Here is a 23203-nt window from a genome sequence, read left to right on the forward strand (position 1 = left end):
TTGAAATTATTTTACCTGGCGTTTTTGGAATCTTCCTTCGGAATCTTTCCAGACAGATGGTCTACCATTTTTACATTGTTATTGATTAGTACGTGGTAAATGTATAATTTAATTGCTTTCTTTTGTGAGGACTCATTTTAAGTAATGGTAACATTGCTATTATAACCTCTAAAAGCCGAACAGCTGATAGTGGACTGTAACAATATTTACATACTATTTTGTGCAAAAATAAATTGTTTGCTCACAAAATTATTACTCGAAACAAGTGTACGGAGAGGAATCATATTGATAAATTATACGAGTGAAATAGTTTTAATCAGTTAAAGTTTTGTATTTAGGTTCAGTAAAACAAATTAACTGTTTACTGAAATGCCACCAAAAAAGCAACCCGAAAAGGGAAAAGCGGCCGGAGGTGCTAAGTCCGGTGGAGGTAAATCTGGCGGCGATTCAAAAGGTTAAAAACATTCTTTACATTTGTTGCATTTGATCGTTTTATAGATAAACAAATATATAACCTACATACTCTTTCAAATTTAGAATCTGCAGGAAAAGAGAAAAAAGGCGGGACAGCTGTCAAAGTACGTCATATTCTATGTGAAAAACAGTCAAAATGTTTGGAAGCTTTGGAAAAATTGAAAGCCGGTCAGAAATTTCCGGATGTAGCGTCAGCGTATAGTGAGGACAAGGCGAGGCAAGGCGGGGATCTCGGCTGGATGACTCGTGGTTCAATGGTGGGGCCTTTCCAGGATGCAGCATTCGCCTTGCCCATATCTACAGTCAACAGTCCTGTGTACACTGACCCTCCAATCAAAACCAAGTTTGGGTACCACATCATAATGGTAGAAGGCAAAAAATGACAGACATGGTGTTCGAATTTGAATATTTCTGGGCGATATTACTGCTATTCATTATGGAAAGGATTTGCTGCCTTCAGGAGCAATTTGACAAAGATTTCACTATACTGCCCGACCCTCAGAGGTCGGATGAGTCCCTAACTACTGATATGGAGGACTTTGCTAATAGAGAGTAAGTATATTATATATTGCTAGTATACCATTATGAATTATGAATTTTTGAGTAGTTTATTTAATAAGGCCAACATTTCTTATTGGAATCTTTGTGATAATCTAACTATCAGTTTTTAATAATTATTGTTACAATTTAAGTTGTCTTTAATGTTACAAGTGTAAAATTAATATTGATGCATTATTTCCAGTTTTGGTTTAAAGCTAAGCTTCCTCCGTCTGTGTCGTTTAATGCATGTCACAATGCTCCTGACCCTTGTGTATTTCTGCAATGTATGCCTTTGGTTCATAATGACTAAGAAACCAACGCCCAGGTCTCTAAGATACAGGTTTAAAGTATCCATGCCAGGATAATGTAATTTCAGATCATAAATCTAAGGAAAAAATCATGACTTGACTAAACATAATTGTTACTGTAACTTTTTAAAGTGCTGAAATAAATGCAATTATGTTGTTCATGAATTATGCTTTTATTCATAAGTAGTTTTACACTACTTCTTTAATTCATAAGTATTTCCCTCCTGAATATAGAGATATGATGCTTAGGTCTTCGTTCATCTATATTGTACAGGTGTGTGTGAGTGCAGGCGTATTTTCTTATTAAAATATTGTTTTCTATAAGGTCAATCAATTTGATTCGACTGGTTAGTATTACTGTGAGAAGATGGCGCCACGTAAGTACCAAACGAGCATACGGCCCCAACAATGAAGACCCGTTTGTCTGGTGGTCGCAAGCGTAGTTGGTTCAATTCCCGGGTAGGGCTGAAATCGTATTATGGTTTTTTCCGAAACATATGAATCAGCCCGTAGTGTAGAAGTTCAGTAGTTTCGAAGACTCTCCTCTCTATATTATTAGATTTATTAGTATGGGGCGTATGGGGCTGCGACCGCGAGGCCTTTTCCCATCCACTTTACCCGTCACGATTAGCCTCTCGAGGTTTGCCCCGTCTTTCCGTGCGATGTGACCAAAGTATTGCAGAACCTTGCGTAGGCACTCTGTTGACAACCGCGAGGTGATTTTTAATTCTCGCAGTATGGATACGTTAGTCCGAAATGCTGTCCAAGGGATCCGGAGCATTCTTCTCCAGCACCACATCTCAAAAGCGTCAATGCGTTTGCGGTCTGCAGATTTTATCGTCCAGGTCTCAGCGCCATACGAAAAGATCGAGAAGACCAGGGTTCGTACCAATTTGGTTTTGGTCTTTACTGAAATTCCAGATTTTGTCGAGCTGAGACATAGCGCTCTTAGCCATGCCGATTCTCCTGCGAATTTCCTTTTCGCACGAACCATCATTACTGATATCGGAGCCCAGGTAAACGAAAGTTATCCACTATCTCTAGGTCCAAAGCGCCAGAGAGCTCCAATTTCCCAGACCTGTCTACCACCATGACCTTGGTTTTAGACCTGTTCATGGAAAGCCCCATCTCCTCGCTGAAACGTTCCAATCGATCCAGAAGTGCAACCATTTCTGACTCATTTGCAGCAAGAAGAGTAGTGTCATCGGCGTAGCGCAGGTTGGTGATTTTTACGCCATCAACTGTGATGCCTCCTTGCCAATCCTCGCAGGTACGTCTCATAATATATTCTCCATAGATATTGAAGAGGATAGGCGATAAAATACATCCCTGGCGCACGCCTCGGCAAAATTTGAACGGCTTTGAGGCTGTCTTATCGACTCTCACTATTCCACGGCTTGAGTCATACAGGGTGCGAAGTAGGGCGATAAGATGATTCGGTACTCCAACTTCGTTTAGGACTTTCCACAAGTAATCCCAGTTGACACAGTCGAAAGCTTTGCTGTAGTGGACGAAGCACATTATTATTAGGCCTAGAAGGCACTCAATATACTGAAAATGTTACCTACGTAAAAAATAGGTAATCTTAAAAGCAATAAAACAAAACAAAATTAATTAAAACAGTCTTTATTGACAGATCTTAAATATTTTTTATTCGTCGACTGCATCTGATAATGACTAAAGTAATGTACAATACTGTAATAAATATTTATGTAATGAGGTATTTAAAGCTATGACCGGATCGTTCATTTTTGGATAAAATCGAGTTTTAGCAGTTTTTGTAGCTTTTACGATGACATATTTGGTTGGTTGTAATAGCGGCTATTACCTCATATTTTTCTTGTAAGCACGACTATTGCGTAAGACGGAGAAGAGAAATTAAAAAAAATATAAATAATCGTTAGAATAGTCTATGCTTTCTGCTTACAAAATAGTTTTTTTTTTTTATTTAAATCTAATTATTTATGTGTTAGCGTAAAGCTGTGATGATCGGATCAAACTCTGAGGTTGGGGTTGGTGTATCGCACGTATTTGAGAAGGGCGTCGTTTTCCTCGCAGACGAAGGGCTTGCGGTGGTGGCAGGCCACGTCGTGCCAGTGGACGCCATCGTTGTAGAAGTTGTTCAGGATAGCCACGCAGTGTTCCGCAGCACCGCCTTGCAGTAACTCCTGTTAAATAATAATCAGAAATAGATCAGTAGTGTTTAGCATTTGAAGCAGAAAAGCAGCAAATGTAGGTCTACCTATCTATGTCTAAACGTCAGCTTTTACTCACAGTGAGTAATCGCAGCACAATGGATGTAAACTTAACTCTTATTTAAGATCCTAAAGCACTAGCGATGACGAGCTACTACTGACGGCTTCTAGAATGACAATAGCATAATGACCCTGCAAAAGTAATTGGATGCACACTGATGGCTTATGTAAACTCCTGAAGGTCCCGCTAACAGTAAGGGAAGAAGGTATTTTATTCTGAATAAGCACATTGCTATTATAGTTCGGCCATTCAGAGAATGCGTTCCTGACACGTCGCGATTGAACTGACGACGTAACTACATTCATTGATTATTGATATAATAATGTTGTTTTAATGCTCCTCAATTGTTAAAACGGTAAACAACCAGCAAAAATATTTTTATCGTAACTGCAACGCCATTGCAAAGTTACGTCGTCAGTTCAATCGCGACGTGTCAGGAACGCATTCTCTGAATGGCCGAACTATTAGTAAAGTATTGTTGTTTATGTTAAAGCCATTACGTGAATCGCTCGGTTGCGTAGAATAACCGCATAATGCGCGAGGCCTTGAACGCCAAGCGACAACGGATGCGGAGGATGCGCTGCGACCGCAGAGGGTTACGTATTATTGTTGTTCCGCGGCGCAGGCGCAGGTCGCGGGTACGCGCGACACGCGGGGAAAGTGACGCGTAAACAACGCGACGACGCGCGCCGAATAACGATGAGCTTTTGTTGTACAGCTTGCGGTCGTTGTTTGTAGAAAGTGGCCGCGACATGCGGGTACGCCCTTCGGCGAATATTTCGCAGGCCCATAAATATTCACGGGTCGCTTTCGTTTTCACTGCGTTATATCCGCTGTGTGGATGCATTAACGGGTTCGGCGGGTGTGTATGACAAACATTACTCAACTGTTCGCGGAATTGGCTCCTTATGTTGCGTCATGCGTATGACCGATTTCATAATGTCATGCTTTCTTACGCACCCATTGTCACGCCGCGGAACGATTCCTTAATTGAGTAGCTAGCCGCCTATCAGGTGCTAGACGAGGAAGTGCGTGCGTAACTTACCCTGTTGTCGGGCTGAGGTTTGCCGATGCCGCCGCCCTCAGACCAGTCGTTCTGCTGACGGTTCGTGGTGGGAGCCAGCTTCTGCAGCTCAGCGGTCCAGAACCAGCCGTTGACCTCATTGGGCAGCAAGTCAGGACGGTTGCATCCTTTGAAGTCGCAGAGGCGACCCGATGTCCAGATGTATTTTTGCTAAAAGAAACATATTATCATAAGCAATTATTTTTGAAGATGTTGTCGTTACAGTAAAGATGTAGGTACCTTGACACCAAACATCTACTTGAATGAACACAATTACTTGTCCGTCTGCCTGGCTACTTGATACTATCTGGCAAGTACCAACAAAGAAAAAATAACAATGGCAAAACGGCCATTAAAAAAAGAAGACCATTAGATAAGCGAATAAGGCGAATTAATTTGACGACTCTTAACAATGCCGGGGAGATACGACTGTGAATAAGACAATTTGTCACAATTATCGAGGATCGTTGTACACTGGGCGTTAGAATAGTGTAATGTGTGTTGCTTCATTACCATAACAATACGGTGTCAGCAAGGAGCAACAGCCAGTTTGGCAACGGGACAATCGGATTATGTATTTGGCTAATATTTGTGCTAAATAAAGTGTCGTTCTGCAGCCTCGGTCCTAAACAATGGCAACGAAAGTTGTCAGCCTGGTTCTAGGTACCTAAGTGCGCTACTACATATTTCCAGTTTCCCCGCTCGGTCATAGTTCAAGCCCAACGAGATGTCATCTTCCGACTGTAGAAGTTTTACAAGCAGATTTCTACGACTAAAAACAAGTGTGTACCTGCTAATTATTCCCGAGTGTCGATATTCACGGGAGGAACACACAATATAACAAAACATTGTATTTCCCACGCAATGCGAAACACATTCCGAAGCAATAGTGAAACTTGTTTAGGAAAAATCAACGACACCATTGTTGCGTTCCTGAAACTAATATTTTACTATGTATCGTGAAGAAAACTTCTTAGTTGAAATTTGCCCCAGTAAAGTCCATTACTTAAATGACTTTTTCACGCAACAGATTTGGTTTCCAAGACTATTACGAAAGGAGGAACAATATGAATTCTTTACAAGATTCCATGTTGAATACAAATACCTCACTTTCTATTAGCTTTGAAAATAGTGTTGTTTTGGCGTCACGGTCACGTTTTCTTTGCGTTTTGAACTCTGGACACGCATGAACATTTGCTGTGGGTATTTGGCAATCATACTGAAGGAAAATTACTTAACTCTTACAGTCTCAAAATGTTTGTGAGCTTTTATAGAAACGATTTATACCGACGGAAATTCTTAGAATTTGTATTCTACTTCGTTGAACTTAATTGCATCACGTGATGAGACTCGTTAATGAACTTCGATTGAAAAACGGAAATGGAAGTAGGTAGGTAAATTATCTCTTTGACGACGCTCTTACCTCACAGTGAAGACTTCATACCAATCACAGACGCATATTGTGCAATATTTTAACGATTTTAAGTAAAAGCTAATATCAAGTTTCTAAAAAAAATTGAAACTGAGAATCAAAAGTTGTCTTTATCTTGTAGCCATACCTAAGTCAATATGTTTTTTTTTTCGTGGAAATGTTAAAATGCACCTCAAGCTCTACAGTCTCCTTTTTCAATGTTTGGTTTTCTTTTTTTAAAGGTCTTACCTTGTCCTGCACGATGCGTGCTTTCACCCATTCATTCTCGTCACTGGTCTCCAAGGAGACGAGGTCCATGCAGCGCTGTCTGCAGTAGTTCCTGGCACTCAACCAGTCCTCCTCAACTCCTCGGAGCGCTGGGTCTCTCCATGAGAAGAAGTAGCCTTTGTCTGGACGGAACAACGTTATCGTTAGCACTGTGAGTCAAAGGCACTTACTAAAGAACTGAAGTACATGAACTGAGATATTGTAACGACAGTTGAAATATGTATTTGAAAATGTAGAAAATGCTGGTTCGAGATGACATTGTTTTATACCAATAGTAGTTGAGAGGGTTCAGTCCCTATAAGGATCGAGGTATCGTTATTTATTACCTAGGATCTAGTTGCTTAGTAGGATTTATGTAATATAACCCTTGAACTCACTTTCAAACTAACAGGTTGCTTTCTAGATGCAGCAGTGTGACTTACATAAGAAGGTATAAATAGGCCATTAGCTGACGAATATAAGTTCACATAAAATCGTTAATTTAAACATGGAAACTGTAAAATAAAGCATACCCAAGGTATCCCGTGAAAACCATTTTCCGAAGTACATTTTGCTCCTATTCCTCTCTAAATGCGAAATTTAAATCGTTCCTAAAGGTCCCTATTCCTTAAGCTGTCAACATGTGTTGAACTTACAATTCATCGTATACTGACTAGTAGTCTATGCTCGGTCATATACCTTCTACAAAAGCATGATAGAACTCTCCGGAAGGGAAAAAGGCAAAACCGTCGCATAACCTAGGCACATGCGATTGGATATTTGATTTCTTCCGCAAGTAACAATACTTCGAGATTTTACGAGACAATCGCGTGGGAACTTACCGTCGCTGGAAAATCTTCGCTTTCGATGTTCCGATGGAGGGGTAAATGTGATTTATTATATTTATTGTTTGAATGAGAATTTTATTAATCGCTTAAAAATAATATCTTTATAGAAAAAGGTAGATATTCTTAGATTGAAACAATTGAAGTGAAACTTTTATGGCAAAGCGTGTCCGTAAGCGATATTTTTGTTTAAAGATAAGTAAATGTGTAATTTAATGTAATAGCTGTGCTTAAAAATTATATTTCAGAAACAAAAGAATGCCGTACCCGTTGTTTTGGCTAAAAATCTAGGTTATTTTAATAAAAGAACTTAGACTAAAACGTTTGTTGCCCTACCTAACTACCAATAGTACTACCAGTAGTACCACGGGCAATTTTTTCTTCCCGTAGTACTACCAAGCGGTCTGGTAGTACCACGGGCAAGAAAAAACTGCCCGTGGTACTACTGTCAATATTATAGGTTTTTTTCAACCCTTTTGTTGTCACAGTTGATATGGTCATCCTAGAATGAGAATAGAAATATATATATTTTTTAATGTTGATATATTTTGGTACTATTTGAATAGATCTGGTAGTTGTTAAATTTTTCATTGCTCAAAATCAACAAGAGTCAAAAACGCTTAGTTTTTTTTTCAAATTTTATAAGAATTGGATATCAACTTACGTTTTTCGTTTTATTTGAAATATTAAGTAGGTAGTGTTATTCATTAAAATTATCGAAAGCATTGAGTATTGATATGATCATATAAGTTATGTTGTCCTAGTATTTTACTATTTTGGTTCAGCCGTATTCTGTAAATTAGTTTTTGACTAATCACCTCGTCCGGGGAAACTTCTTTCCGTACACGGATAAAACGTAGTTTGCGTTCAGCGCAGAGAGTGTAGCTTCCTAACAGTGAAAGAATAATTGCATGCTCAAATGGTGCATTTCGCAACTAGTACACTTTTCAAATGGCACACTTTGCAACTGGTGCTCTTCTCATATAAATAGCTTTTTTATAATTTATTTTGGAGTAGGTGACTCTTTCTTACATATTTTTTTTTTTATTTTCATCAATCACCGGAGTTAAAAAGTGAACCTACCTCTGAATTTCGATGCAACTGCTCTCCCCGTGTAACAGGACAGCAAACTTACCTGAGTATTCCAATTTCCCGACGGAAATACTCACCAAGTACAACGATAGCATAAAATACATCAAATTAATCCCACGAGATCAAGGTATTCAATACTTATTTGTGAAAAAAAACTAAGTGTTTTTGACTCATGTCAATTTTGAGCAATGAAAAATTTCACAAAGAACTACCAGATCTATTTACGAAATAGTACCAAAATATATCCACATTCAAAAAAAAATATACAAGCTGTTGATTTGCATCCGTGCCATATTCAAGGAGGTAATTATGCTAATGATTCTCGACCCAAATCAATAAAAAAATTGATACGTAATTTTTTTTCTTTAATTTTTTTTCGGAATTCCGTAAATGTCATCTAGCCTTATTTAAACTTGGCGCGTGTGTTACTGGCGTTAAAACCGTGCTGCACCCTCACACAAACGCAAACACAAAGCATACGCAACGATCACTCATAAATTTCATTCATAAAATTGGATTACTTCGGAAATACCACGACATTTCAATGACAAAAAAAGCAGTGCATATTAGTTTATTTCCCATCTACTGTAATTCCAATCGATTATTTACGTATTGTATGTCCTCCTCCTGAACTATGGCACAAATGCAAATCAACACCTTGTATATTTCAATTCTCTTTCTAGGATGACCATATCAACTGTGACAACAAAAGGGTTGAAAAAAACCTATAATATTGACAGTACTACCAGACCGCTTGGTAGTACTACGGGAAGAAAAAATTGCCCGTGGTACTACTGGTAGTACTATTGGTAGTACCACGGGCAACAAACGGACTAAAAACGTTAATGCCAAACGTCTGAAGTAGGTAAATGTAAGATCATGATTCAGGTGCTTTTAAAAAATCGTGAAGATCCAAAAATCAATTATGTAAATTGATTCCTAAATCTGCAAACCACAAATTTATGCATTCAAGAGTTCTTTACGTTTGATATTATAATATTTCTAAATTAGACTCGAAACCAGTTGAGATCTCGTGACATAATAATACAAAACATCAGGTTATTTGCATGCGGAAGCATTTACTGATATCGTAGGAATGCCATGTATTTTACCTGGAACGGGAGTATAGGGGTATAAGCTATGGCAGACTGGTTTGTGTTATCTCTCTGGTTTAAGATAAGAGAACTACTTTGATAAGTTCCTGTGATACTGTAGTTAGTCATAGTTGTCTAATGATGTCCGGGATTTGAAAAGAGCTTTGTTTCAAGACAGGCGGTGTAAGTACTTTGACGACTGTTCCAATGTTCAAACTATGTTTTGTTTTGCTGACGGTCAAAATTCTATCTCTAGTAGGCGAACCAACAATCTACGAAAAAATATTTTCTACAAAGGGTGCATCTTACTATCTTTTATTTATTTGTAATTAAGATGAAGATGCATCGAGCAGAAAAGAATTTCCATAAAAAATGTCCTCAATTAAAATAATAATAACATATGAAGCTTTCCGGTGTCCACTTACAAGTTCGTTAATTGCATAGGTCATGACTTATTATGCAGTATAACTGAAGAAAAAATAGGTAGGTATCTTTTGGTGGTTGATGGTATGGTGCATAAACGTCTCTCGACCAATAAGGCGATAATTAACATTATGGTCACCAATAATCGTCGTGGATCTCATAATTAACGAACTTAATTGTGATCCGGAAAATGGTTGTGCTTTTTTTGTTGTTGAGAAGGTTTTTTTGTTGTTGGTTAACATTATTGGAATTTTCTCTAGATTGCGACTATATAATTTTTAAGAAATAAAAAAATATAGGTAAGCCACCAATAAGGGTGTTCAGAAACCTGCCTATTTCACAAATCCTGCTAAATATTTATCAATGTTCTACCCGAGTGAAGCTTTAATACTAATTATTTGAAAGCGTCCCTTTCGGAGTTATAACGTCAGGTAGAAATGCTCACATTTATATGTCCTGTCCTGTATGCAAATAATCCAATAAAATAAGCTGCATTACTTGAAAATGTTCAAAAAACACTTGACTTACTGTCTACGAATCTCTCGTGGATGGTCCTCTGCACACACAGCGAGGGTACTGGGGGCTCTAGAATACGTCCGTTCTGGAACTGCGCGTGCGCAAACGCCGCGAAAAGGGCTAAAATCACCAACTGCCTCATTTTCTGCAACAATAATAAATACATTATTACGTATAATAGGGAAATAGTACATTAGAGTAAATAATTACTTATTAGGAACAACCCATGGACCGAGAGTAGAAGGTTATTTGAGAAGTCAAGCTCATTTGGGACAATTCTACTAATATCTTGGTACCTATGGTTGTACGACAGAATATCTTAAGTTATGATAATTTTGACATCATTTAACTTTTATATAGCATTGTCATAAAAGCTTCATAAAAGCTTAATGTACATCAACAACATTACGATATTCCGAATATGTAATTCTTCATGTAGTTATTTTGCATTAATTTTTCATAAACAAAAATACTAGAACCATTTCTAGTATTTTTTTTTGGGATTTATTTAAGTTGGAAATACCCATGTAACGAATATGTTTTTTATGTATTAAAAAACCCATACAAAAGACATTATTGTTATACAAAAATGTGGCCCTAACTGTGTACAGGCCAGTTTTCTTCTGACAAACTAGTTTCGATGATACTTAATTTTTTACACCATCTGCAGAATCTATTAGACTTTTTTATGTATGTATAACAATAAAAATAACACAATTCTTAGTATATGAAAAGGTCAGGGACCTTCCAATTTAATATAATTGTGACTACCAGTGAAATAAAAATATGAACGGAAAACCCGGAACAGTCTCAAAATAAATCTCGGTTATTTGGTCAAAGTTCACTCATCAAAAGTTACATGAATTTAGGCATATTTTGCGTTAATGCCCAAAGAATTTACCTACCGATCGCAAGAAAAGAATAAAAATAATTACAAAGCCATGTCAATCATAGTAAGTCACCACATAAGTAGACGTAATGTTTATAGGCTTTAAACCTGTTTCACAAAGTCTTATTATAAAATTCAAGACTTCGTTGACGATAAAGATATTAGGTATATGGCGATAACTCATCTCTCCATGTGTGGCTTCCCTGGCAATTAAACGTCTTTTTCTTTTCTCTTTGGATTGTATTTATTTACTGTTTACCTTTCAGTTGCATTGTATAATTTTATCAGCTTACTATTGTTATGTAATAGAATGTTTGTGAAAATATTACTTTTTAAAAGTGTCTATCGAGGTTCTTGCCAGCTCTTCTCCATGAGACCAACTTTTTGGAACCGTGCAATTTATTTGACGTTTCATAAGAGCCTACAAAGGCATATTTGAAATAAAAACAATTTGATTTTTGATTTTGATTTCTTAATACTTAGGTGATATAAACTCGGACTGTGTTAAGTATCCTCTCTATCTTATTTGTATTTTTTAAATTATCAACCCCTTTCTTAAAGTTTTCCACCCGATTTAAAGTTAACTGTGTGGTCGATTCAAGAGTACAAAACCATTGAAGTCAGGTAATAAGTTACCATTTCATTCACATTTCGGTCACGTCCAAGTCGTTCGAAATTTTCTTTTTAACTTTTACTGAGACATTAGCGTAAACGTTGACTTAAGTGTCTACTTAAACACAAACAATAAAGCGAAATTTTAAACTGGTTGGTACATATCAGGAGAGTATTTCATAACTAGCGGTTTCAACCACGTCCCTAGGGAACTACTTTTCGTTGATTTAAAAGTTTCATCAAAATCAGCCTTTTTCGCGGGAAGGAGTAACAATGATACACTCACAAACTTTCGCCTCTATACTGTAATAATATAATATACTTGTTGCATTAGAAGATTCAAGTAATTAATAAAGATAAAGACACGCACTGTTGTCTCTCTAAATACATCGGAAGATGAGTTGTTTACAAACACACCCGGGAATGATTGCGCAAGATCCAGGGATTACAGACCGGTCTCATGTTAGAAAGTGACCTTGTCCGGGACAAAAAGAAGTTCATTCCACTCGACACTTCCCGAGGCCGTTTAGGCCTATGATTACAAAATTCCGATAAATTCAATCGATTACAACCTGATTATAGTTTTATTGACTTGATTATACATAAAGCCGTGAAGCTTATGTGCGCTTGCGACACAAATTATGGGACATTGTAGCACGTTTTTTAAATCACCGATTTCTGATTAATTTTATACAAATTATACGTATATTTTAAATCACCGATAGTCACAAATGATCTGTAAAATCCAAGGGCGATCCTATATGGAAGAAAAACACTTTTTATAGCACAGTTTTCCAAGTGAAAATTGGGTTCACATTTTTGACAAAGCATTGACTAATTGAAGGATTTAAAAATTTAATTATTTAAAAAAAATAATTTTAATAAAACTTGACTTACCGTGTACTGTGTGTGAGAAGGTGCCGTCACAGACTGATGCGTTAGCGTCGAGCGATCGTTTTATATGGAGGAAGCCAGCGCGGGTGTGATGTGCGCGCGCACCCTTATCGACACATGGGATGATACCTGGGTTACATGACTGTGCTTTTCTGTTCCTAGTAGAGTCTAAATAAGAAATCATAAATCAGGAAATTAAATAACTTTAATGGGAAGAATAAATCGCAGAAACAACACTGACACTTCATATTATTTTTTTCTGAATTTTCTGGAAGCCAATTTGCCTTGAAACAGCAATGTAGGGGTGTAATACGGCGAGTTCAATATTTTCAGTGGCATTCTAACATGCCTTTCTGTCACACTTAGGAACACATCTGAAGAAACCGATTAAAATTAAATCAGTTTGAAATTGGCAAGGAGAAGGTCAGCATTATTTTGATTCCAAAATTTGACGTAACTAGGCTGTTCTCCAACGCCTTAAAATAATAAAATTAACATGTTAATAATAAATTATAGAAACAGTGATTAATTAATTCCACATTTAGCAGAATCTGTCTCTCAGATGTTGTGTTTAAACTTGTTAGTTTGATCAATTTTTGAGATTAAAATTTCGTTGAAAGTTGCAACAGGTTTAAGTTTACCTACGAGTACTAATTATGGGTATACTTACACAATAACATTTAATTGTACTATAAGGTCTTCAGTAAAAAAAGCAAATCAAAGATGCTCCATAAATGGTCCTAAAGGCATCCATAATTTAGTACGTAGATCATGGGCATGCTCTTGAATTTGGAGCTGGTGAAGATTTTTTCGTTTTTTATGGATGCCAAAATAAGGAACAATGAAGCATAGTTAATCCACCATCTTCATTAGAAGGTTATAAGTAATTCAAGGGTACAAAATACCAATTTAAGTACGTCAATAAAACAAAAGTATCCGTAGATTTCGTTGACCAAAACTTCTTCTGTTTAACGGGTAACTACATTAATCTGATTTGAACACTGCGCTCTCCTCAATATTCTCTTCCTTTAGTTAGGATTCCGAAGACGAACACAAAACTTTAATAAAGTCATGTCTGTCTCCCACGCAATCGTTAAATCTTCAGTTTTTATCTAATTTGTATGGAAGATGCATATGAAAACCATAAGTAAGACTCGCGATAAAAAGTTCCATTTATAGTCTAGTCTAAGCATAAGCACATACTTCATTTGACATCACGCCTGTTATGTAGGTACCTACGGTTTCACCCACGTCCCAGGACAACCACTTTCCGCAACGGGGTAAGAAGCCTGTATGTTATTCTAAAGTATCTCTATTGCAGCCAAATATCAGCCAAGTTAACACCAAAATCTGCTGAGCAGTTTACATGTAAAGAACTAATAAATATATAACGGCCACTAATTGGATTATAACTAACGATTAGGCACCTGATCCTGTTTGAAATTGACCAAACTTTAAGTAGAAGATTTTACAGAATATTCTGTACAATTTACGGTAATTGAATCAACTTTTGTATACTCCAATAAAGGTGTTTACGGTCATAGTAGCAACAACCACGGAAAGTTGAAAAAAAAAAGAAGTAAAATTACCTACGCGGTTTGAAAAAACAGTCTTACAATTGAATTACAACATAGGCAAAACTTTTGAGGCTTATGTTAATGTCACCACAGATCACTTGGTACTTGCTATACAGCTCGATACATTATGTATAAGTTGACATTTACGTGGTGGTCGGCACGCGCCTCAAAAAGAAAGTATATGGCCCTGTCGCTCGTAAGCATGAACCACTTCATGATTGAGCTCTGATTAATTGCCTGATAACGTCTGTCAATATAAATAAAATACGATCGACGAGTTTTTAAAATTATAGAATTATTTAAATTCCATCTTTGAATAAGAAAAAGATAAGAAAATTTATACAAGCAGCAGAGAAAAGCAATAAGATGATCCCTAAAAATTAATGCCCGTTTTCACCAACAACCTCTTACCGTTTCCCTATCTAAATGCTACTTTTAATAAGGACCCCTCCCAATTTGACACCTACCTAAATTCATTTTCACCACACTTGTACATGGATCCCTTAAGTAAGTGACAGATTACTAGTTCTACAAACGATAATGCAAAGTCGATATTTTATCGATAAAATGATTTTTCTGTACTTCTTAAGAAATAAACGTCTATCGAGTATATATTACTAAAGCCTGTGAGTTTTTTTTCTTGTGATGTTATTTTAATTTAACTTAAACTACATTACGCTATGTTTTATGCAATAAAACAATAAAGAGGTTTTCTATAGGTGAATTTTTACCTATGTCATTCGCGCGTTTGTCAAATTGACTGATGTGTATGTGTACATAGAATGAGGTTAATTTTGGGTTTATTATTGTTGAATAGATATGTTTATTTTGGCAGAGAAGAGAAAACGAGGATAAACCTTTCTTACAGAAGAAAAAGACAAGCTAGGGAAATTGCTGACGTCTCATAGAGACACAATATTAAACAAAAAACGGATGGGACCACGAACGAAGCCAAAAACAAAGCTTGGATCCAGTCACAAATAGTTTTAATGCGACAGGAACCCTTTACAGGTAAATGTGAATAATATCTGTGTATAATAATATAGTGTATTAAGATATTGCCGTACAACTGTGTTCCTTGTTTTACTGTCGGCTTCATTGTATTTTTGTTCTCCATGAGTTGATGTATTTAAGTATGGGGTTAAAATTATATATTTATTTAGTTTCAGGTGGTGCGAGAAATTGGAAAGACGTGTAAAAACATGCTGAGCCCAGCCCACCTCAAATTGAATTGGTGCAGGAGGATGATGATAATGTTTGGTACATCATATGAGGACTAATATTAAAATATTTGTTTACTATCTTTGTTTTATTATGTTCAATGTTAGCCTACTTCTTACCTCCAGAGGGTATCCCCTATCACCTAGGAGATAGGCTCCTCCATATTCACCATTTTCGAATCATTGGTATCTACTGCAGTTTTGGTATTTAAGGCCTATTCAAACTTGAGCGATATTCGCTGCCGCTGTGGGTAGAGGTAGATACCGCGCCGGTTTCGCTCAGGTATTTAGTATCAAGTATAGTTACCGGCACGGATATTGAGCTCTCGGTGGAAGAGTGGGGATCGCTTTGCGCACTGTACACAAGGCAATAAACCAATAAATAGCTTCTGCGCAGGTGAAGGTCAGGGCTCAATATCCGTGCCGATAACTATACCGCGGCTAGAGCGACCTAAGCGATATCCACTGCCACTGTGGGTAGAAGTACATACCGCGCGGCAGCAGCGGCATGCATCCCGGCCACCGCGAAACTACATCAGTGATTACCAGATTTGCATCTGTTATGGTCTGTATATTTATGGACATGCAGGACTTCCTATTTTTGAATAATTCAGCGACATCACGACCTAGCAAGTGCATTCATAGCAAGTGATAACCTATAATCTTATAAAAAAGTCATGATCATCGTACTTTTTTCTCAGACGTCTGCTCTTTCACGTAAGATAGGTACGTGGTCTTCTAATGATTATTATTTTACATATCCACAACCTCCACAGCTTCTAAACTTTCTAAAAGTTTACGTTTCATTTTTTTTTGCTTTTTAAACATGGTATTTTTGGTGTTACATAACATATAAAGGTACATTTCACTATCCATCGCCAGAAACGGTTCAAAATATGTTTGTATTCTGTAATGATAATGATAGGGGTTGTTTAAGCAGGAATCAATCGGGCTCCCAAGTTTAAGTGAAATTTTTAGGTTAAAATTGACACCTAGGCTTTGGTGAAAATGAAATTCTTATTAAGTGTTCCGTAAATGCTCCCTAAATTTAGGTATTCGTTGGTGAAAACGGGCATAAGACTAGGAAAGGATAGATATTGTGACGAACCTGCCAATACAGTGACTGCTAGAGCGGGTAATCTTAAGGTCTACAGCATTCTGCACTAGAATCGAAAATAGGGTGCTTCTGGTGTACAATCCTTAGTTTCGATTGATATTCCTCAAGGTACCCAAGGAAGCGATACGGATGGTAGAAAAATGGTGCCAATTCATAAATATTACTTAAATCTCTGGTATGGGAAACATAATAATAAACAAGAGTGCGACATACTTATGAGATGATTAACAAGACAATGGTGTCAGTTGTTTCTAAAGACCAGAAAATATATTGTTTTAATTTCCGGCTACACGGCTTCGTTGCACTTAAAAATAACATCAGCCTATAGAATTTGGATTAAGAATAATGCAAGTAGGTGGGTTGGTAGGTCATAGTTAGTTGAAGAAAGTTAATTGTATTGTTTCTCCTCTCCTGCCTCTTGTCGGGGCTGAGGGATTATTAGAAGGAGTTATCGTTGCGCTGGAATACGGAAGACTTCAGAAGAAATATGGATGCAGGGATGATTGGGTTCATGAACCTGGGAATTATGCAATACTCAAATTAGATAGATAGTTAGATTCGATGCATGCATGCTTCATACTTTCATACTTCTTGGTCTCGATTTCAATCTAACTGAACTTATCGCAGAGGTTTTTGTCCTAGACACAGCCTTAGCCGAAAGACGTACCTACTGATTGATATCGCGGTCATAGACAAACGAACCTTGGCACTAGGCCAGGAAGGTGATACAGATGATTTCATAGGTTACGTAACGCGGGGAAGTTTCACATGTCCTGCTATGGAAACAAATGTTACCTATATGGATTGTGTTCTAATTTTAGGGCAAATGGGGTTTAATGGTACTGAGGAGCTTGGCGCAGTTGATACGAGGATTTGTTGATGGGATAGATAGGCCTGTGTCATGTCGATTTCCTCCGTGTTTCGGAAGACACATAAGCCAGAAAGTCTGACAACCAGTCTTAAAGAGATTCCGGAACTGAGTTGAGGAGGTAAGACACTTGTTCCAAACAAATCCAGTTAAAGCCGACCCTACACAGTTTTAAGGGCTGAAGGCTAATCAGGATCTCTTGATATAGTCACAAATTATTTATAGGTCACGTTAAAGAAGATGCTACCTCTTGATGACTGATTTATTAGATTGAAAGCGCTATTACCTACTTCGATTCAAATAACAAATTACTTCAAAGAGAACCAAACATCTACTAAGTGTACCTGGTTTGAATAATTAAAAATGCGTCATTTTCGCTTTCCAGTAACGGCGACATGGTTTGGGTATTTGAGCGTTGCATAATAGGTATATTTGCTCACTTTTCCATTATTAGTCAAAGTTCGTCAGAACACTTTGCTATGCCCCATAGAATATAAAGGATTACTATTGAGTTAAAAATGTGGTTAACGAGGAAAAACTTCAAGATACGAGTCATTGTTTCTTTAATAATCTTAATATTTTAAACTAAGCATTTTTTATTTATCTACGAGGAATGACGAAGGCTAGAAGTAGTAGGGTAACTAGGGTAAGGGTAGTTAAACTTCAAAGTAAGGAGGTAAATGCTGAAGTACCTACTGGATAGATTCTGTCAATAAAGATTGACAAAATACAGAACAATTAATTAGGTTTTATTTCTATGCCTCACTAATTTTGGAAATCACACAGGTCGTCAAACCTAACTGTAACCATTTATTTATTTTGCTTAACAATAAAAATTAATCTATACATAACTTATAAAATTCAATATCATAAAACCAAAATCAAGTTGAAGGCAAAGATAATACAAAACACGTTTAAATCGCGAACATTATGCGAGAATTTCTTGTCACGTTCTCCAGAGTATCAAAAGAAACAAGTTTTGTATTTTCATAGATCTTCATATTGATACCGGTTACGATAAAATAGATCCTGTTAAATATTATGAACTAGCTTCTGCCCGCGACTTCGTACGCGGATCCTGTCCCTTATGCCAGCGACTACGGGGTCAGCAAAATCAAAGATCTGAATAGTCTGATATTGAATTTTAAGGGCCCGTTGACTTGGAAACAACGGAATACGCATAATCATTAGAAACGTTCCATATATTTAATTTTTGTACTTTAACGGCAAAAGCACAGTAGACTAAACAAAACGCTGAGAACTGAACCGCAATAGACGTGACCATAGGGATAAAAGTGGTGATTCTAATTAGTCCGCATTTAAGTTGTGAGTGGCAAAAATATTAGGTACACGTATTATTACGTAAAAAAACATTAAATAGATGACAAAGTCGTGGTGACTTAGTGGAAGTCGTGGTGGTTTAGTGGGTAGAGAACCAATCTCTCAAGTATGAGCGTGCGGCTTTGATTCCAGGTCTGGCAAGTGCCTGCCAATGCAACTTTTCTAAGTTCTTATGTACTTTCTACGTATATTTTGGATACCAATGACCGTTATTTGGAGGGGATGTTAAACTGTAGGTTCCGGCTGTCATTGAACATTCTTGGCAGTCGTTATGGGTAGTCAGAAGCCAGTAAGTCTTACCAAGGGGTGTTGGGTTGAGCGGGTAACCGGGTTGTGGAGGTCAGATAGGCAGTCGCTCCTTGTAAAACACTGGTACTCAGTTGCATCGTGACTGGAAGTCGACCCTAACATAATTGGGACAAAGGCTCTTGAGATAATAACGACAATAATAATGAGATACAGGCACCGCAGGACATCTGAGGCTGATGACGGGGAGTAGCGACCCCGCGGGGCTATATATACTGAGTTTTCCAGGGAGAGTATACTGTCCCCCATCTCCGGCCGGTCGGAGTGAACCATGACGGGGGTAGGTCTCACGCCTCTGGCTTGGCTTGGCCGTCCAGAGTGGAGTCGCTAGAGCAGGATTAGTAGCCCTGCTCGGAGGGTAGGTGCCTCATGGTAAGCACAGGGAGCGCGTAATCAGCGTTTAAAGTCCACCGAGGTATCCTCACCCTACAGCCGCTCATGTACCTGTTGCCCTCTTGTTGCTATTCAGTGACTGGTTCCCGGGGGCCCAGTAAGTGAGGTGGCAAGTCTCCACCTGCCATTTTTACATGTACCTAATACATTGTCATCCACTAACATCCCATCACAATAGCTCAAGTACTTTTCCTCCATAGTTAGCAATAGTTTAGCACAGAACCGGGGATTGTCTTTTTTTAACGACGTCCATCGGGGATTGTCCTTGGGTTCATTTCTATAGTGTATAAAGGGATAATCGTCGGTTTTGTGTCACCATTTCATTAAAGTTGTCTCAAAGGGTCTTCAGCGTGTTGGCTTCGGCCCCACGTTTGCCTCCCAAAAATTCGGAACTCTGTGGTCCCGAGGTCTGGAAGAGACATACAAAATAATAATGAGATATAACGCAACAAAGTCGGAGAGTGGGGGCTCGTAACGCTACGTCTAGGTATGTAAAATTTGTACTAAGCAGTGACTTAACACAAAATTCAAGCGTGTTGTATCTTCGTTATTATTTGTTTGTGAGAGAGAGAAAAGAAAAATACGTGCCCATTATTTTAGGGTTATCTAAAAGACGGACTAATTACTTTTTTTTGATTCGCCATACCTATTTCATAACATTCATTTCTATACATTTCAAGTGTAGTATTGCTCTTGAAGTTCCACATCAGGTGTTCCAGATCTTCGATGTTTATACGTCAATAGAGAGTGCTTATCAGATTGAACCACTTTTGCTAAAACGTCATATCTTCATATGCTATAGTCTAGCTGGGCCCCTGGAGTTCCACATCAGGTGTTTTAGATCTTCAATTTGTATAAGTCAATAGAAAGTGCTTATCAAATTGAACAACTTTTGCTAAAACATCATACCTGTATATGGTACAGAGAAGCTGGGCTCTTGGGGTTCCACATCAGGTGTTCCAGATCTTCAAATTTATTATCTCAGCTGAAAATGCTCATCACATGAAACAATTTTTGCCATGGCACCATTTTTGTATCTCTTATAGTTTTGTTGGTCTGTTGGAGTTCTGCATCAGGTCTTCAAGTTTCGAAGACAAATTATAGCCTATATGTTGACCAGGCTTAATACTGATACAACAAAGAAAAAATCATTGGAATCCGTTCAGTAGTTCGGAAGATTAGCGTGTACAAACAAACAGACATACAGACATACAGACATACAGACAGAATTTTTTTTTTGGATTTGTGCTCCATTACTGTTTCTAAACCCCACCCAATTATTATTTTTTTAATATATTCAATGTACAGACACAGTTTTTTTACAGATTTATTATATGTATAGATGACTATAACTATATAATGTGTCGAGAAACAAAGCTCTTGCCCACGCATGATATGTTTGTGCCTATTTACAATCATGATATTTTGGCTACTAAACATACACACCTACAACGAGAAAATTTCTTATAAATATCTACTGAAAGACCTGTTATTATTTGTATTAACCAAGTTTTTTTTTCAATATTTGAGGCAACTATTGCAGCAAATCAGTTACTAACTAGTTCCCACTTGGGAAACCAGTGGCTTATTCTAGGTAGGTATTATCCTTTTTTTTTTGTAATGTCCTTTTCTGTTTATTTTGGTGTACAATAAAGAATATTCTATTAGTTATGTTTTTAGAATCGCGAAGACAAGTGAACATAACAAACGGTCTACTAAGCCAAGAGTTATTCTTAGAGCATGTTTTTATTCCTACATTAGTTTTAATTAGGTATCTGGAAAAATAAAACTTAGGCACGCTTAAAGAATGATTGGTAGATCATAAACTGTCTGAAACTGTTTCTACAGGATGTGCTAACAACAATGTTCGAATGCATGTTGTTCTTCGTAGGTACCTAATGGCACATTTATGAAACCGGAACCGAGCAAAGTGGTTTAGCATCATCAATATGACATCACGCAGTCATTTCCAGCTTTCTTGAGGCAGGCTCAGGTGCCAAAGATGCCACTAATACTCCATGACTCAAGTGCAAACTTTCACATGTTGCCTAAAAGGATATTCTGTGTTATATTCCCTGAGGGTGTAGCTGAGCAATTTTAAATGTAAATGTTTCTTTGATTTTCAGGGCTTGCCAGTCGGTAAAGTTTATTCATGTAGTTGCAAATAATGAACTGTCACAAATTAACTAAGTAGGTTGATACTGTGCCCGTAATAAGAGTTAGTACTATAGTAACACAGTAGTAGTATAGTAACACAGAATCAAAGCAAAAATGTTATGACATGTTAATGTTAATGACTTCTTAGGACTTCTTCTATTAGGACTTCTTCAGCATCCATACATACCTATTTGGGTTTTTCAGTATACTTTATCAACACGGGTCTGGTCCTTACACTTAAGTCGCAAGCATTTTCCTTATTACTAGACATCGGATTATATGCACTATCAAAATGCCAAAATATGCATGCAAATATGCACTAAAAAAGAGCGAAATATGCACAAAATATGCACAATTAAAAAACCACTATTAGAATTAACTTTTATTTTCACAACATATATTTAAATATACATAGAGGTACTATTAGTTGTAATTCTTGTGACAATATACAATTACATATTTTTCAAGGTTTTCTGCAGCAAATTTGTGACGTTTGTCACTTAAAATTAATTTATAGGCTGAAAATGACCTTTCGACGTCAACTGACGTTACCGGACAGAACTTGAAATTTGGCGCCATTTCTGCCGAGATCTATTCAGGTAGAGTTTGTCCGCTGCCATTGATAAATGCGTTAACTTTTTTTATTGCTTCGAGACTCGGGTTTTTATACAAAACAGCATTTAATTTGCCACGAACGTTTTCTGAAAGTGAATTCGGAAGGGCGTTACTCTGTTCAATCATTTTGTCTAATATTTCCAAGGACTTGCACAGAGGAAGGTTTTTAGTTTCTAGTCTCTCAATGGCATCGGGTATATTGCTGAAGTGTCTTGCAATAAGAACAATATTTTGTTTAATTGAAGAATCCTCAAAAGCCTGCTGGCTTGAATTAATTGCAATGGCTTCTGAACTGTCAAACTGACTGAAATAAGCACTATCAATGAAAAAGTACGCAAAATATGCAATAACGCTAAAATAATAGCATAATATGCATTTGCATATGCAAACATGCAAATGCATATAATCCGATGTCTACTTATTACCAATTCTAAATTCTGATCCCAATTTCAAGGTAAATCGTTATTGCACAACATTATAATGATATAGATCAATATTGGCACTGAATTACAAAACAAATGATAGTTGTTTGAACAATTAGCGCGAACCAATATTTACAATTAATTGGAAGAAAAAATACTCATTTTTGATTGTTTTCTGGCCTAGATTAAGCGACAACGCGTGACGGATTGGCTTATTATGTTTAAATATATTATTTCTTATGATTTGCTTATCCTTATTGGTTCAGTTAGTATAATTATGTGATGATGCAAACGATTTAAATATCTCGATTAAACGAAGGAACTATAAGTACTCCAGCGAATGTGGCTGAGGCAGCTGGCGGAATGCCCGTCCCATTATGGCGAGGGTACCAAACTCGAAGGCATGTACTGACCAGACTTATACGGGTGGGTGATGAGATTCATGCATGATTTATTTAAGGACAGATAAACTTCTTCAAAGTGAGTAGATAGAACCTAAACTA

The 23203-nt window shown here is 37.2% G+C and overlaps 2 protein-coding genes across 2 annotated transcripts; one reads left to right on the forward strand and one right to left on the reverse strand.

Annotated features, from left to right (window-relative positions):
• The first annotated feature begins 145 nt into the window (after nt 1–145).
• On the forward strand, nt 146–1487 carry LOC124638869 (peptidyl-prolyl cis-trans isomerase NIMA-interacting 4). Its single transcript, XM_047176001.1, has 2 exons — nt 146–454; nt 538–1487. The coding sequence occupies exons 1-2, from the start codon at nt 370–372 to the stop codon at nt 855–857; spliced, it is 405 nt and encodes a 134-aa protein (XP_047031957.1). The 5' UTR covers nt 146–369; the 3' UTR covers nt 858–1487.
• Nucleotides 1488–2932: 1445 nt separating this feature from the next.
• On the reverse strand, nt 2933–12835 carry LOC124638859. The gene is made up of 5 exons (XM_047175989.1): nt 12688–12835; nt 10302–10434; nt 6302–6462; nt 4624–4812; nt 2933–3490 (listed from the first exon to the last, which is right to left on the reverse strand). Exons 2-5 carry the CDS (start codon nt 10429–10431, stop codon nt 3317–3319), a joined length of 654 nt encoding a protein of 217 aa, XP_047031945.1. The 5' UTR covers nt 10432–10434; nt 12688–12835; the 3' UTR covers nt 2933–3316.
• Nucleotides 12836–23203: the final 10368 nt, after the last annotated feature.

This window comes from Helicoverpa zea, chromosome 2, assembly GCF_022581195.2.
Source record: "Helicoverpa zea isolate HzStark_Cry1AcR chromosome 2, ilHelZeax1.1, whole genome shotgun sequence".
In the NCBI taxonomy this organism is placed as follows: domain Eukaryota; kingdom Metazoa; phylum Arthropoda; class Insecta; order Lepidoptera; family Noctuidae; genus Helicoverpa; species Helicoverpa zea.